The sequence below is a fragment of the Oryzias melastigma genome, linkage group LG1, assembly GCF_002922805.2.
Source record: "Oryzias melastigma strain HK-1 linkage group LG1, ASM292280v2, whole genome shotgun sequence".
In the NCBI taxonomy this organism is placed as follows: Eukaryota; Metazoa; Chordata; class Actinopteri; order Beloniformes; family Adrianichthyidae; genus Oryzias; species Oryzias melastigma.
The window spans coordinates 15,595,917-15,608,171 of record NC_050512.1 but is presented as its reverse complement, the minus strand read 5'-3'; the positions used below and the strand labels follow the sequence as shown (position 1 = coordinate 15,608,171).

General features: G+C 36.1%; 1 protein-coding gene across 1 annotated transcript in view; it reads right to left on the bottom strand.

The window, feature by feature from the left end:
- frem3 (Fras1 related extracellular matrix 3) overlaps positions 1-12,255 on the bottom strand; it is a 28,945-nt gene that overhangs the window by 10,638 nt on the left and 6,052 nt on the right. The window contains exons 2-6 of the mRNA XM_024259686.2: positions 11,995-12,084; positions 3,395-3,541; positions 2,610-2,840; positions 2,386-2,511; positions 2,005-2,256 (exon numbers count right to left, since the gene is read on the bottom strand). Coding sequence (XP_024115454.1) covers positions 2,005-2,256; positions 2,386-2,511; positions 2,610-2,840; positions 3,395-3,541; positions 11,995-12,084 — 846 coding nt within the window. The remainder of the gene's footprint in view (positions 1-2,004; positions 2,257-2,385; positions 2,512-2,609; positions 2,841-3,394; positions 3,542-11,994; positions 12,085-12,255) is intronic.

The following is a 12,255-nucleotide window of genomic DNA, read 5'->3' as shown; positions in this document are numbered from 1 at the left end:
GACTATTTTTCTTGCAAAACAAAAACTAGGAGAGATTTTCTTGTTTACTTTCTTAAAATTAATTTTTTGCAGTGTGGAGGTCAAACTTATGAAAGAAGATACACTGCAAAACACAAAATATCAACAAGTATTTTCGTCTACTTCCTATCTTAACCTTAATCTTGTGTTTGGGTCGGTATCAAACACTCTCAGTTTTTAATTGCAGAAAAGAAATATTTAAAATTCATTTTTTTTAACAATGCTTTTTTAATTTGTCAGGAACATTGATTTAAAAAAAATCATTTAGTTAAATTTTTTTCTTTTTATTCTAAAGTGCTTCAGTTGAAATTATATCATTTCTGCCGTTAGGGTTGGTTTTGACCCGGTTGTAATAAATCACTTTGTAAAGCAATAATTAGAGCTAAAAGTATAATTAATTATGGATTTCAGCCACCACTATGACAGCCAACTCCTCTCTCGGTCATGTGAGCTTTGCTCATTTGTAAAACAAACAGACTTGTGTATTTTCAGACACACAAAAACTTTAGCTGTCTAATATTTTTGGAAGATATAAGTGATTTCTGTTGGTTTAATTTGTTGTTTGTTTTCCAATGTGTTTTGATTAAAGTTCTATTGCGGACAAAATATTTATTTTTGCATGTGTCTAAGAAAATATGTTGGGTTGAAACTGACCGTTAACACAAAAGAAGTTACTAGAGTTAATAACTTAAAATTTGAAAAATAGATCAAGCAAATTAATCTCAGAGAGGTTTAAAGCCTCCGTAAAATTCAAATAATACAATAACCTTTTTTATTTTTATTTATATGACTCTCTTGGGGATTTTTTTTTCTATTTTAATTGAAATCTTAAGGCATACTTATTTTTTAGAGGCCCAGAGACCCACAGAAAAAAATAATAAAACCAACACTTCCCTGGATAAGAAACCCAAACAAGATAACAAAGAGATGATAAAAACTTGGTTGATAAGTTATTGTTTATAGTGTATTTTAAAGCTGATTTAATACCCCTTCCGCTCTCCTTGGCTCGCTTACATTAAAAGTGGGGTCATCTGGACCCCACAAGACAGTCCGCTGAACTTTTTTTTATCATTGATTTTTTAGTTTCATGGCAGACATAAAATCCTGTCCACATTTGTCCACATTTGTCATGGAAGGAATCACACATCAATATGTGGAAAGCTATCACAAGAGTGAGGATAATCATCTTTTTCACGTGACATGACAAAAAACAAACTTCCTAGTGATTTTTCAGTAAATTGTAATAGTTTGTTTTGAGAAAGTAAATATGAAATATTTCATTGAGTTATTTTGACCTTGAGAACATCTTGTTTTAAGCAATATTTTTAATTAAAACATATTTTTTGTTCTTAATTTACCTGTAATCGAAATAAAATGTGCAATTATAATCTTATTTCAATTGTTCTACAAAAAGTTGGACTTCTTCATTGCTTAAAATAAGATATTTTGGGGAAAAGTAGGCATATAACACTTTTTTCCCTAAACTTGCTTAATTTAAGACATATTTCTAATCATCAGAGCAGTTTACCTACATTTATGGCTACTTTCAAGATTATATTTTATCCTAAAAGGTCAGGACATTAAAACTTAATTTAAGCAATCTTCAATCTATTTTTTCAATTGGCAGATTTTTTTTACTTACAACAAAAGAAAAATTCAGTTTTCAGATTTCAGTTTCAAATTTCAGTATTCTATATTTTTCAACTTGTCAAGAGAAAGACATTTTTTCCACTGTAGTAACCATGGAGAACCATACAACTGTCTACACCTGTTGCTTTCTGTAACTAAGGCATTCAAAGCTCCTTTAACCCAACTTTCAATACCCAAAATCTCAAACAATTTCCCCAAAAGTTACTTAAATGAAACAATTTCTTGGAAACTTCTGGTGCTCTGGAAATTCCAGGATGTTCATGTGTTCCCTTGTCTCCCATCCTAATTTCTGCTGTACTTATTCGCCCCTGGTGAATGAAGAAAAGTGCCACTCACCATCATCACTGTCTGCCAAAATGGTGACTTTGGCTGAGGGGAACTTGGCGCCCAACTGCCCCCCCATGGGCATACTAAGGCTGACGTTGAAGCTCTCCTCATCCTCGTAGAGGGAGTCATCAATGATAAGGATGCGGCAGACTTTTTCACGCTCATCCTTGTCGAAGCGCAGCACGGAGGTGTGATCCTCAGGTCGGGTGATGTAGTCGGAGTACGACAGGACAGTGCTGGGTATGGTGCCGGTCGCTGTGCCTGGAGAATTGTGGAAGCAGATATAATGATATGCCATTTAGTGAGCACAGAAATGACAAGTTAAAGATGAGACAGAATAAGTTTTGATACAATAAAATAAATTTATATAATTCTACAAATTAATCTCACCTTGCTGAGTGTAGCAAATGACCATTAGCTCCTGGTTAGCATCTCCTGAACGCCTCACTGGGATTAACAATTCACCAATGTCCTCCTCTACCCTAAATTCAGACTGAGGTATGAAGACAGTCGATTCTGTTTTGAATTAAAAAAAGAAAGTAAAACTGATTTAGAAATTTTGTTAATAAAGTAATACAAGCTCCTTAACATATTTGAAAATGTCAAACGTCTACCATCTCCAGGGTCCACAATCTCCACGACTGCAGTGTCAGGATACTCCAGCACAGCCATGACTGGGTCTGACAGCTCTATCTCAAACGTCTCTGAGGTCTCAAACTCTTGGTCTGTAAAGATCTTCACCCTCCAGGTAGCTGTGGTCTGGCCTGGGTTGAACTGGACCTGCTTCTGGGCTTTTCCCCTGAAGTCCTTGTCCTTCTCCGCGGTGCCATCTTTAGTCGCAATACCTGCCAGAGAGGACGAACATATTTGGTAAGCAACAATGCTTAGGAATTACTGTTAAATTCATTCCTGAAAATATTCAATTTTGAATCACAAGTTCAGTTATTTATATATATATTTTTCATTTTAATACTAATGTAGTTTATCTATAAGAGCAGTTTCTTCTTAACTACAAAATGGTGAATTGTTTCATTAAAAACGAAACGAAAGGTATTTTTTTAAATAAAAAAAATGCCCTAAAGGGAAAATCAATTAATGGATTTAATAAATTATTATTGGAACTTAAATGAAGATTGAATTATGTGATTTATTTGTTTTAACCTGGAGATCCATAGCTAATGTTTGCAGGTTTTAATGCAGGCAAAGTTGGGGGCAACCATCCTCTATCAAAGGTAATGTGTAATTTCATTGTTTATTTTATCATTTGGCAAGAAAAAAATTGAGAAAATTGTTGTATATTAGCTGGTTTGGGTAACAACAACAAACAACTTCTGCAATGACGTACAAAAACTAATATTACTTGTCAATAAAATATCAAACCATCATTAAAACTACTTACTGACAAAGGACGTTTCTCCCAAATAACCTCTGCGTTTCAGTGTCACCTCCAACACTTTGGCATCTTCATCTACTAAGTAGAATTCCCGCTCCAGGGAGACCCAGGCCCAGTTGAGCCGGAAAGGCTGAGGTTTCAGTTTATTTCCAGCTACAGAAAAGGGAAAAAATATCAAAGGTTTTTTCTTTGTAATCTAATTTCCTTGGGTTAGGAATCAGTGAAGCCTGTAATCTGCAATCTGAGGTGGGCTCACAGAAGACAAGAAAGCATTTAGAGTTTGGAAAACCAATTTCACGACTTTTTATTAAGGTCCCCTTTAAATGAAACAGTCAGTAGAGCTTTTGATTCTACATAAATTTAATGACTTATTTTTAATTTTTGAAAAGAAGATTTTGCTTCACCACTCGAGCAAAGGAAAGTGAAAGCTCGATTGAAAAAAAAATTGACTGAACGTGTAAAGCTGACTTCAAAGTGCAAAAAAACAAACAAAAAAAAACACTTTCCTCTCATTCTAAAGATAAAATCTTGCTTTATTAGTCTGATAATTCCACAAATTCTGGCTCTTATTTTACTTAACTTGCAGGCTTTACAGTTTATTCAATAAAATATTTTGATTGTATTTTAAAAAAAATATTTTAACAAAGAAAATAAAAACTCAATAAAAGATCCCTCTAACTCTAATCTGCACTATCTCATGACTCACGTAATCCTTTCAAGTGTCAGCTCAGTTTAGATCATTGGCTTGATACACTCTACTTTAGGATACTTAAGTTAGCAGGTTCTTGATCATAATCTGAAGTTTTACCAAAATCTGCAAACACATCCCTTGTGTTATCCTTCAGTGAGGTGAACCTGGTGACCGGTGATGTGTGATGTGACATAGTGGATTATTTAAATCTGAATCACAGAGGTTTGAAAAAAGCGGGCTGTCTCTCGATTTTCATTGTATGTTTCTGAGCATTTATTTGTGCGCGTTTTGAGATAAAAAACTACAGTTTGTATTAAGCTTCAAAAGCATTCTTGAACATCAAACAACTATGAGATTATTGCAAATCCAACTTGCATGAATAATTGCACTGGGAAACCTTTATTAATGGTTTGTGATGCATTAACTAAGGTTGAATGATAAACATTAGGTAAATGCTAACTAATGCATTTAATAATGAACTAAGTAATGCAAAATAATTCATAAAAGTGGCAAACACTTTAGTTAATAGTTAATTAATGCTTAATCTTGTATTTAATAACATTAGAAAGGAGCCATAAAGCGTTACAGGACATGTTTAAACTTTGGCATTTAACCCAATTATTTCTAAAATTCACTTGCAGCTTCAGGATAACCACATTTACACTCTGAGTGCTCTGTCTATTTAAGGATATGTTCAAGGAGCAGATGAGTCATTGCAATAGGGACACCCTTGAAGGTGGCTGTATGCCCTTCTCATTAAGAGTTTCCTGGCGAAAACCCCAACCTTAGAATAACAAATAAACAGAAAACTGTATGTGCAATGACGTATTTTCCAATACACACTATTCTATAATTTTGATGTTTCTTATGACAAATGTATTTGCCAACTGCATCAGTGTTTTCATTGGCGTGCCTTTCACACCACCAGGTGTTGTGATATCTGACATTCACAAAGGATTTCACTGTAAATAACTCTTTACCACAGGTTATTTGACAGATTTGCTGTGCTGTACAACATGACCAACTATTGTATCCAGAATAGCCATTAGAGGATGTTTTTTGCTGCCTCTTTTGGGGAGACAGTTGATAGTGTTATATTTAAACAGCAGAATGTTATATTTAGAGGGTAGATTAAGTTTTAGGATGGTACAAGGAGCTCATTCATAGATGTGGTCTTGATGGGTGTCATGGTGCTTCATCCATGGGAATTTGTGGGACATTTTGTGAAATTTGTGTTGAATACACACACACACCCCCACACACACCCACTTATATAAATATATATATATATATATATATTGACATCTGCGAAAACGTATAATCCACAAATACGGAGACCCCCCCGAAGATTGTCAGGCGATCCATACTCATCAAAAACACTTATTACCGTGCTTTGTAAAACATTTATTAAAAACATTAGATTATTGCTCAAATTATATATATATTCTTTATACTTTTCATACTTTTTTTCACAGATGAGGCGAGTCACTGTCTCTGTGCCTTAATACTAGGACCGCGTGCTTCTTCCTTCATCAAATAATAAACAACTGCTTTGGATGATATTTATTTTTTCACAATTATCTTCTTTAGAATAACAGGATTTTCTCGGCTGCTTCTGAGTCAGCTGATGCCATTTTTTTTAATGCAATGGGTATGTAGAGAGGAGGGGGGTTGCCAACGGACGCTCCTCCTCGCCTCCAGAAGGGGCTGCGGTGTGCGGAGGCCCCGCTGCACCTCCTTGGGACGCAGACATTTCTTATAAGTGACTTGAGTTATTGCAACGAACCGGAAGAGTCATATGACTGAAAAAAAAAAAATCAGCAAATACATAAAACCGCGATTAAAGAAGCGCCAATTGGCAGGGGAACACTGTATGAATATATACAGTATACAGTGCTCAGCATAGCTGCACCCCTCTACATTTTCTAGTGAACCATTAGTGTCCTAACAGAACCAACCTTTTCTATGAGATACATGAAAATTTAATGTTTTGGAGTTCAACAAGTGTACAATAAAACTCATCCTTGTGGATGTGGATGTGGATAGTTTGGAAATTGTTCTTTTGCTCATTAAGCTACTGATTAAATTGGTACTTTTTAAAGAGGGTGTACTAATTTATGCTGAACACTGTATGTATGTATATACAGTATATATATATATATATATGTATGTATGTATAACATATATAGTCTCAGGGTAGAGAAATATGTAGAAAGGAAGTAAAGAAAAATTTAATGTGGATTAAGGAATTAATATTTTATAAAGTGTATTATTTTCTTGAATGTAACATATTCAACCATCCATTCGTTCACACATATACAACATAAGAAAATAGTCTTCGTAAAAGACAAACAAAACTACTACATTTTCTTTTTGGTTGACAAATTTGACTGAACAATGTTCCCTCTTCCCTCTTTTATCTCGCATAGCCTTCTCTCCTGCCACACAATGCATGGAGCCGAACAACAGCTGTACACAAACCTCCTTCCCCTCCGCGATGCCCTCCCTCCCTCGAGTAAGAGACAAACAACTGAGGGACAGCAGGCCAGAGTCTGGGTGGGCCTGGTATACCACCACGGCGTACCTCCCTGCCTGCCTTTACATTGTTCACACCAGCACAAGTGGGGAATCTCCATTTTTCTGAGTGCTTTTGTTCTTGCTGTCAGACTGTGAGTTTAGATCTGGCACGAGTCTCAAAGAGTCGAGAATTAGTCAGGGTTTAACACAATAACACGGAAAGCATGCTTTCAGGGGAGGAATTGATGTAAAGGAGAATTTGTCAGAGCTGGATCTGTGACATGATGATTTTAGATGTGATTGATGGTCTGATTTACTACAATTTTTATGACACTCGTTCTATATTGGACTCTAGCGCTAAAATCCAATGCTCACAGTAGCTGCAAGGATCAGATCATATTCCCATTTGCCCTCAAACTGACAGTCATCATCATTTCTTGTGGGATGACAAGCTTTATAGGCTGCAAACATTTCCACAGGTCACTGTTAGCGTCTATTTCATAAATTAGCTCATCACTCAGATGAGCAAGAACAATGTGTGAGAGATGCGTGATGGGTTCAAAATGTTTGTATTAAATAAAGACCTGGAATTCACCAAATGAGATTTTAAGCACCAGTAAACATTAAAGCTGCAGATTTTTCCCTCCAGCAGCACTTTCCTCATGAGCTCATATTTACACAGCACTGCTGGCTGCATCTATACATAGATGCAGAGGGACTGTGGGTCAGGCTGGAGATATCATTGGAGCGGAAGGTCAATATGAGGCTTTGGCGTCACAAGTATGATGCAAGGAAGAGCAACCTACTAAGAATATCTTCATCAAGTGACATCCACCCGATTACTGCATTTCTTCATCAATCATTCCGTACGTATAAAAACGGGGAAGTTCCAGTAAACTGTATTTTAGTCTCAAGTGTTGTGCATTCGACTGGAAATACTTTAATGGTGATTCAAACAGAAACAATTCTAAACCTGAGAGGATTCACTGACTTCCTCTATGCTCTCCAAGGAATTTACAGCAGGAGGCAAAAAGTCTGCAGAGACTCTGCAAGTAATTTGTCACGGCCTGAAAGCCACTTTCTCTGTGACCCCCGATTGCCACACTTGGCGTCAAAGTGACATTGGGGGAAATATAATAGCCGTGAAAACACTATAGAGAAATGTCATGTTTTAAATAATCTAGGAAAATAGGAACATAGGAATTCGGGACTAAACATACAATTCTGAGTATGTTTTTTGTTCAAACCGGGATAAATCAAGAACAGATGAAAAACTGCCATTTGAAAAAACTATCTTCTCTGACACAGCAAATGAAATGGGCAGGTCAAGGTCTCACTGCTCCATTCCATTCTGATGAATCCATACATATGGGATACAGAAAAACAAAAAAGTACATTTGGATATTTCAAACAGGTAGCTGCACAATTGTAGTTGCTGGTCATTACTGAGGATGCAACGATTCACTTTCCTGATGATTCGGTTCAAACCTCAATATTTAGGGTCACAGTTTTGTTTCAGTTCAGTATGATTTATGTATTACAATTAAAAAAACAAAAACAAAAAAACCCCCAGAAAAATCATTAAAAAAACATAAAAAGGTTTTCACTTGTCTCGTACTAAGCTTTAAGTAATGTAAGAAAACAATAAAAAATAATTTCTCCTTGAATTTAGCATAACACATTTTTGATACTTTCATTCTAAACATACTGGTATGCAGTAGAGATGCAGCAATTCACTTGACCTACGGTTTGATTCAATGGTGTAAGAAACAATTGGGTTTTGTACTGAGGATTGCGGCATCCCTAGCTACGACAGAGAAAAACAATAAACTTTGGAGAAATGAAGACTTAAGTAGCAAAATGTAAGCTAAACTCACTATTTATGAGGATTTCAAGGCTTTGTGTATATTTGGTATATAACGGTTTTTCCTGTGAACCAATGTTCTTTCATGTTCTGACACCAGATTAGTTACAAATTCAAGCAAAACTGCAAATGTTCTGGGTCATTTAAAATTGTCTTTAGTTTCACTACATCGAACTGAAATCAGCACTTTTTCCAGTGTGCTTCAAAAGGGGAGAAACAGTAACTCAGTGACAACTTTGGTGCTCCAGCGTTGTCACAGGAGAGTGGATAAGAATAACTGCTCCACCCAGACATCAAAGCTCAGACTCTTGAAGCCATTCGAGCACCATAAATCAAGGCAGAGAACATGACAAAAGGAAAAAAAAGAGACCTGCAGAGAATGAGGTGATACCACAAATTACCGACAAAGAAAAGGGAATCCCCAAGAGAGTGGAAAAGGAGAACTTGTCGAGAAATAGTGATAATGTCCCTTAAGGGTTCTAAGGGGAGAGGATGACATGAGAAGAGAACAGAGTGGGGTGAGGTGGAGGAGGACAGCTCCTCCAAGTCACAGGGGGCCTCAACTGTGGCACCACAAGGTAATAAATCTCCTGTTACTGTTGACACGGGTGACATGCAAGATCCCCAAACACAGTTAGGAAGTAGGGAGGTAAAGAAGTGTCAGCCATGATGAGATGCCGCATTGTGGTAACTGAGAAAAAAATGTTATTGTCCACAAATTTAATTTATTCCTGAATTTTAGGAAGGTTGCTCTTCTCTATCTTAGGGATCTAAGTATACCTGCGGTAGGTGAGATGGACCACACCTTTAATGTGGAAGCCTGCAAAAAATCAGACTATCTGAGATTGGGTTAAATTTCTGCAGAGCTGGGAGTGTTTGACCCCAGGCTTTGAAAATGAATCCGTCTTGCGCCTTTCTCTCACAAATCCACCTGTCTGCCAGGGATACCACTTGTCTTCGAGTCCCGACTCAGTCTGTGCCACTGGAGTCTGGAGTCTCCGAGGAAGTGCATTCCTCTCCCTGACTGAGAATGATCACATAACACTTCACCCATCTTTCTCTGCAGAGTGCATAGTCTACACTGAAAAAGAAAAATATGACTATGAATCGAAGTGTTTCCCCTTTTCTCCTTCAATGTTCATTTCAAGGCTTTGAGTCATTGAGCAATAAAATCTAAGATTGGCATAAAATCCTTGTGTCCTGTTGAAGGTATGTTGGGTTCAGAGTAATATTTGTAAAGTGTGCAACCACTTGTAAAAACAAGTATTTATTACTTCTGCATCCTACTGTTTGACTGACTGCAGGGAGTTTTTAACCTGGTCACTTCCATGCAGTTAATTGCTTGTCTCATAGAAATTCCCAGTAGACAGAGAGAACAGGCCACATTTCTGTGGTCAGTGCCATCATTAGTCAAGGACTGAGTGGCTTAGTGACTTTGAATAATAATAAAAAAAGAATAAATAAAATAACTACAACATTTGGGAAAAGATTCTAACTACAGTTGAAAACTGAAAGTAAAGTTTTCCCTATTGATTACTGCAACTATTTAATTTAGTTTTCAGAACTTTACATTCATCATTAGGAGCAGAACAGACTTTACAAACGGACGTTAAGCAGCTTTCCTTTTACATTCTGGTAATTTGCAAAAAACCTAAAGTGGAACATAAATAAAAAAAAATATGAATATTAAAAAAATTGTCATAAAAATAATACTTTAATAATTATATGGAAGTAAATTTGTGAATTTGTGAGTTGGTTTACAACTAAGAAAAAATGTAGGTTGCTCTTTGCTTCTAGAAAGGCAGAAGAAATTCCTAATTCCTGAATGAAATTTAGGTGAAGCTCAGAATTACCTTGTTAATAAGTATTTATAAGTTATCAATTAAAAAAATTAAATAAAACATCATGTTTAACACTTAAAAATTAAACAAATGTGAGAAAGAAGACTTATACCTAATTTATTCTTCATAGGTATTTGCAATCGCTCAGGTCTCATTGGAAGGCTTTTGGAAAGGAATTGCCCCAACATGATGACATCACCAGAGATTGTATTTTTTGCCCTTAAAACAATAGCGTCTATATTGTGCTATTTAACTAGTTTTGAGTGATCAATGGCAAAGCAAACTATAAACTAAAGCAAAACCATATGAAGAAAAGAGAAAAACAATGAGTTACAAATATTTAGTGTGAGAACAAAAAAGGAGTGTATTTCTGCCTCTTGTAATGTAGGACAGAGTTTATTTTGTCTTCTGGCAACCAGCCACACTGACCGTCTGTAGAAGTCAGCCATCAGTCAGCATGTCTGCACTGAGTCCCGCTCAGTTTCAAACTGATTGCCCACTTCCGACCTTTAACACATGACACCCCCATGGCCTCAACTGTCGCAATGCTTATCGAGCACCATCTTTAATATATTGATCATTTAAGTGTTAGTACTCTCAACAAGTTTTATATGCTAATTAGTCTTGTCATGGGTTTAGTTGTGCTTTGTGGGTGTTTTATGCTACAAATGTGAGTGTGTGCCTGACCCCTTCTTTGAAGATGCTCTACTGCCTTGCATGTCTGGACAGGTATCTCTAAAAGGCTGCAAAGACCTTAAAGCCACTTCCCATATCATTGTATCTAAGGGGTGATCTAGGGTCACATTTAAATTGAGTACATTAGGTGTTTTAAACCAAATTGTTGAATGAATGCTAAAAAAATATATCCATCAATGTCTATTTTATTGTATGTCTCCAACAAAGCTAAAGCAAAGTTATAAAAACTGAGTGCTAACTTGAGAATAAACACTTAGACTATATCTTGAGTGCAAGTCTGCACTAACCGGAGTTTGCCTTCCAACACAAACATACCAGATGTTTTGATTTATTAGCATATTGTTTGACCATTACCATGGCCTGCTGAGGCATGTTCCTGCATGTCTAGGATAACAAACATCTGTTCCAGGAATCACTCCAGTATTTCACACAAAGGGTCATCAACCAATTCATCTGGATTTTTTATCTGATTATTTCACTTTTTCCCGAATAAACCCTTTTCATAAACAGTTTTCAAGTTAATTTCTAACTGGGCACATATAAAAAATAAATATATTTTAGGTGCAGTAATATAAAAACAAAGTGTGTTTTAAGCCTGATTGATTGCACCAGCCTCCTTTAATTAGCTGTGAATGGGTTAACCTACATATTGTGATTTCAGGACATAGTGTACAGCACACAACCTCAAAGTCTTAAAGAATATTGTCAAGAACAACCTTTAAAACATTCTTCTGTCCTTTTTTAAACCCACTTTTAGTGTCTTCCTGTGGTTCCTATGACTCCTTGTCCTCTAAAATATGCCATTGTTTTATTTGATGTGGGCGGAGAATGCACTTCTATCAGGGACAGATGAGGGTTACTACAAGTCAAAACGACACAAACACATCTAAATAATAAAAAAAGAAGTTTTAGATCCAAGCAGTTAATAAAAAAAAGAAAAAAAGAAGTGGTAATTTCTCAGTGTTGGTGCTTTCGTTAAATAAAGAAGAGTCCCTACCGTTGTCTTCAACTGTGAAAAAGAAGATGTCGCTAGTGGCATTGCTCCCATCCAGCAGCACATAGCAGATCTTCATTTCATTAATGTCAGCTGTTGGTGTAGCAAATAAAAGCAATTAATACATTTAAACAATTGCATGTATTTTTAATCAGAAGAAAGCTATAAACAAATGTTGTTAATTATCACCGTCTTACAAATATTACATTTGAAAGGCTCCAAAATTATTGCAAAAAACCCAGCCTAGCAGCCTGTTTGATGGAT